The following is a 3,363-nucleotide window of genomic DNA, read 5'->3' on the forward strand; positions in this document are numbered from 1 at the left end:
GGAAAGATTTAGAGGCTTACTGAGAAAAACACCCACTCATGGATTTTCATAACCGATACAACTCAACATTTTTATTGATGGGTTGAGACCACAGTCCAAGCAGCTTCTTGATGCTTCTGCTAGGGGAAAAATCAAGTTGAAGACCCCTGAAGAAGCCATGAAACTCATTGAAAATATGGCTGCAAGTGACATAGCAATTTTGAGAGATAAAGCCCATATTCCAACAAAAAAGAAGCCTGCTAGAGCTTTCATCACAAGATGCATTGCTGTCACAAAACAAGCTGCTATCCAAGCAACTGGAAGCATTGACCGAAACATTAAGTAAGTTGCCAACTCAATTTAATTTTGTACAACCTTCACCCTCTACTGTTTTGCAGGTTGCAGGTTGCGTCATATGTGGTGGAGCACATGAGTCCGGCTGCTGTATTCCCCAAGAAGAAACACCACATGAAGTCAACTACATGGGGAACCAGCCAAGACACAATTTCAATGCAGATGGATTCTCTGGATTCCAGCATGGCCAACAGTATAATCAACAACAGGGACAATGGAGAAATCACCCTAGAAATCCTTGCAACAAAGACCAGGGTGGACCATCCACAAGGCCGCAACAACAAGGGCCTAGTCTCTATGATCGGACAACGAAGCTGGAAGAGACTTTGGCTCAATTTATGCAGGTATCTATGTCAAATCAGAAGAGTACAGAAATTGCCATAAAGAATCTGGAAGTCCAAGTGGGACAGCTGGCTAAACAGTTGGCGGATCGACCGTCAAGCTTAGCGCTAGATCAAGATCTAACTTATAGGGATAGTCGAGGCTTAGTGCATCGAGCGCGCTAAGCACAATTCTATGAGTTTCAAAAATAGTGAAGGATTTGCGCTTAGCGCATCATCTCCGCTAAGCCCAATTCATGAAAGTTCAAATCCAGAGAGGAAATTGAGCTTAGTGCAGGGCGCATCATCTCCGCTACAATAATTTTTCAAGAAAGGAGGAATTGCACTTAGAGCATCATCTCCGCTAAGCCCAAGTCAGTAAAGTTCAATTCCAGAGAAGAATTTGGGCTTAGCGCAATGATGTGCGCTTAGCTGAACCATCTAGCCAATTGGTGAAGGGTCAAAGCGCTTAGCGCAAGCAACAGAGGCTTAGCGCGTGAAGACATGGCGCTTAGCGCAAGGGTTGCGCTTAGCGGATGGACAACTAAAAAAAATTTCTAAGTTTTTTCCTATCCATCTCTTTACACGAACTTGAAACCCTTCTTCTCAATACTAACCAAGCTTAAGTCACATACAATCACAAGCAATTAAACGAACTAAATGCAAGAAAAAAAACAGAAATTAGAAAGAGAGTTGGGTTGCCTCCCAGTAAGTGCTCGTTTAACGTCATTAGCTTGACACATCGTCCTGTTATCCTGGATCCAACAAGGTTCCAACTTCCAGAACCTTCTTCTCCAATCTTTTCTCATCCATCACATTCACCTTCAAACAAACATTTTGGTCAGGCAATGCTTTCTCTTCATGAAACAGATCGAAACTGATCTGCTGGTCTTCTATGGCCATTTGTAGTTTCTTCTTTCCCATGTTTACCACACAGCTTGCAGTAGACATAAACGGTCGTCCAAGAATTAGGGGAATCTCAACATCTTCTTCTATGTCCATCACTATAAAATCAGCTGAAAAGATCAAATGTTTGACCCTAACCAAAACGTCTTCAATCACTCCATAGGGTCTTATGAAGGAGCAATCAGCCAACTGTAAGGTCATGCGAGTGGGCATTATCTCTAACTCTCCAAGTCGCCGGCACATGGAGAGTGGCATTAAATTGATACTGGCTCCCAAGTTAATAAGAGCCTTGCGTACTGCAACTTCACCAATAGAACATAGTATTGTGACACTTCTGGGATCCTTATGCTTTGGTGGAAGGATATGTTGAATAACAACACTAAAATTTCCTTCCACAACTATCGTGTCACTGTGTATATACTGGTTCTTCTTCGTCAGCATGTCTTTTAAAAATTTGGCATAGAGTGGCATCTGTTGGAGAGCTTCTCCAAAAGGCAATGTGATCTCCAGCTTCTTGAAGATGTCAAGAAATTTGGCTAAGTGTCGCTCTTTATCCTTCTTGGAAGGTACCAATGGATATGGTACCTCCTTGCCTTCAGTTGGAGTAATCTCTCTCTTTTTCTCTCTTGAAACCTCACTCTTGCTTTTCTTTCTTTCCTCAACCTTCTCTTTTTCTTTTCCATTTTTTCTGATTTTTTTCTTTTTCTACTTCTTCTTTTTCTTTTTGTATTTCTTTGTCTTCCTTCATCCTTATTTCTATTTCACTTTCTTTTATTGGTGTCTCTCTCTCCTGTTGGTCATCTTCATCTTCCACAACTTCCTCAAGTTCAACTAAGTCAGAAACAGGTTCTAGTGCTGGCTCAGCTGCCAGTTGTTGTTTATGTTCCTCCACTTTCTTCTCAACTTTTCCTTCATCAACATGGGTTGCCATTCTGCTCCTTGTCATGACAACTTTGCACTCCTCTTTTGGATTTTTCTCGGTGTTAGCACTAAAGTTGCTTGATGGTCGATCCGCCAACTGTTTAGCCAGCTGTCCTACTTGGACTTCCAGATTCTTATGGCAGTCTCTGTACTCTTCTGATTTGACATAGATACCTACATAAATTGAGCCAGAGTCTCTTCGAGCTTTGTTGTCCAATCATAGAGACTAGGCCCTTGTTGTTGCAATCATTAAGGAGTTGTATGCTAACCTCTATGATCCAGAGGATAACTCACTTAAGCAGGTGAGGGTCAGAGGTCACTTGATCAATTTTGATGCATATTCTTTGAATACTTTTCTGAAGATGCCTGTGATCATTGAGGAGGGGGAGAGCCTACCTGCCTACTCCAGATTCTGTCGTCTGAGGCCAGATCCATAGGAACTGGCAACCCGATTATGCATCCCTGGGAGGGGATTTGAGCTAAATGCAGATGGGCTGCCCTTGAAGATCCTGAGGAAGAATCTGACCACTCTCGCTCAGACATGGAGCGTTCTTTCATTCTCCAACTTGGCCCCTACTTCTCACACTTCTGACATCACACTGGACAGGGCCAGGTTGATATATGGCATCATCCAGAAGATGGACATGAACTTGGGTTATATTATCTCAAGTCAGATTTCTATGACTGCACAACATGACTCCTTTAGGCTGGGTTTCCCTGCACTCATCACTGCTTTATGCAAAGCCTGGGGAGTCACTTCTGATTCATTATCTTTTTAGAGTCTCAGTCCAACCATTAATTTGGCTTATGTGAAGAAAAACTGTTGGAACCTTGATGACTTCTCGTTCACTTTTCGGGGACCCCGAAAGACCAAGGGAAAACG

The 3,363-nt window shown here is 42.6% G+C and overlaps 1 protein-coding gene across 1 annotated transcript; it reads right to left on the reverse strand.

The window, feature by feature from the left end:
* Positions 1-1,403: 1,403 nt before the first annotated feature.
* LOC114411277 lies at positions 1,404-3,023 on the reverse strand. Its single transcript, XM_028375009.1, has 3 exons — positions 2,885-3,023; positions 2,325-2,654; positions 1,404-2,152 (listed from the first exon to the last, which is right to left on the reverse strand). The coding sequence occupies exons 1-3, from the start codon at positions 3,021-3,023 to the stop codon at positions 1,404-1,406; spliced, it is 1,218 nt and encodes a 405-aa protein (XP_028230810.1).
* Between the last annotated feature and the right edge of the window lie 340 nt (positions 3,024-3,363).

This window comes from Glycine soja, chromosome 5 (assembly GCF_004193775.1).
Source record: "Glycine soja cultivar W05 chromosome 5, ASM419377v2, whole genome shotgun sequence".
NCBI lineage: Eukaryota > Viridiplantae > Streptophyta > Magnoliopsida > Fabales > Fabaceae > Glycine > Glycine soja.

Coding starts and splice junctions, on each gene's coding strand:
- LOC114411277 (XM_028375009.1), bottom strand. CDS start 3,023: ATGTCTGAGCGAGAGTGGTCAGATTCTTCCTCAGGATCTTCAAGGGCA. Junction 2,655..2,884: donor CTCAGACGACAGAATCTGGA/GTAGGCAGGTAG, acceptor CAATTTATGTAG/GTATCTATGTCAAATCAGAA. Junction 2,153..2,324: donor AGAGACACCAATAAAAGAAA/GTGAAATAGAAA, acceptor CTCCAACTGAAG/GCAAGGAGGTACCATATCCA.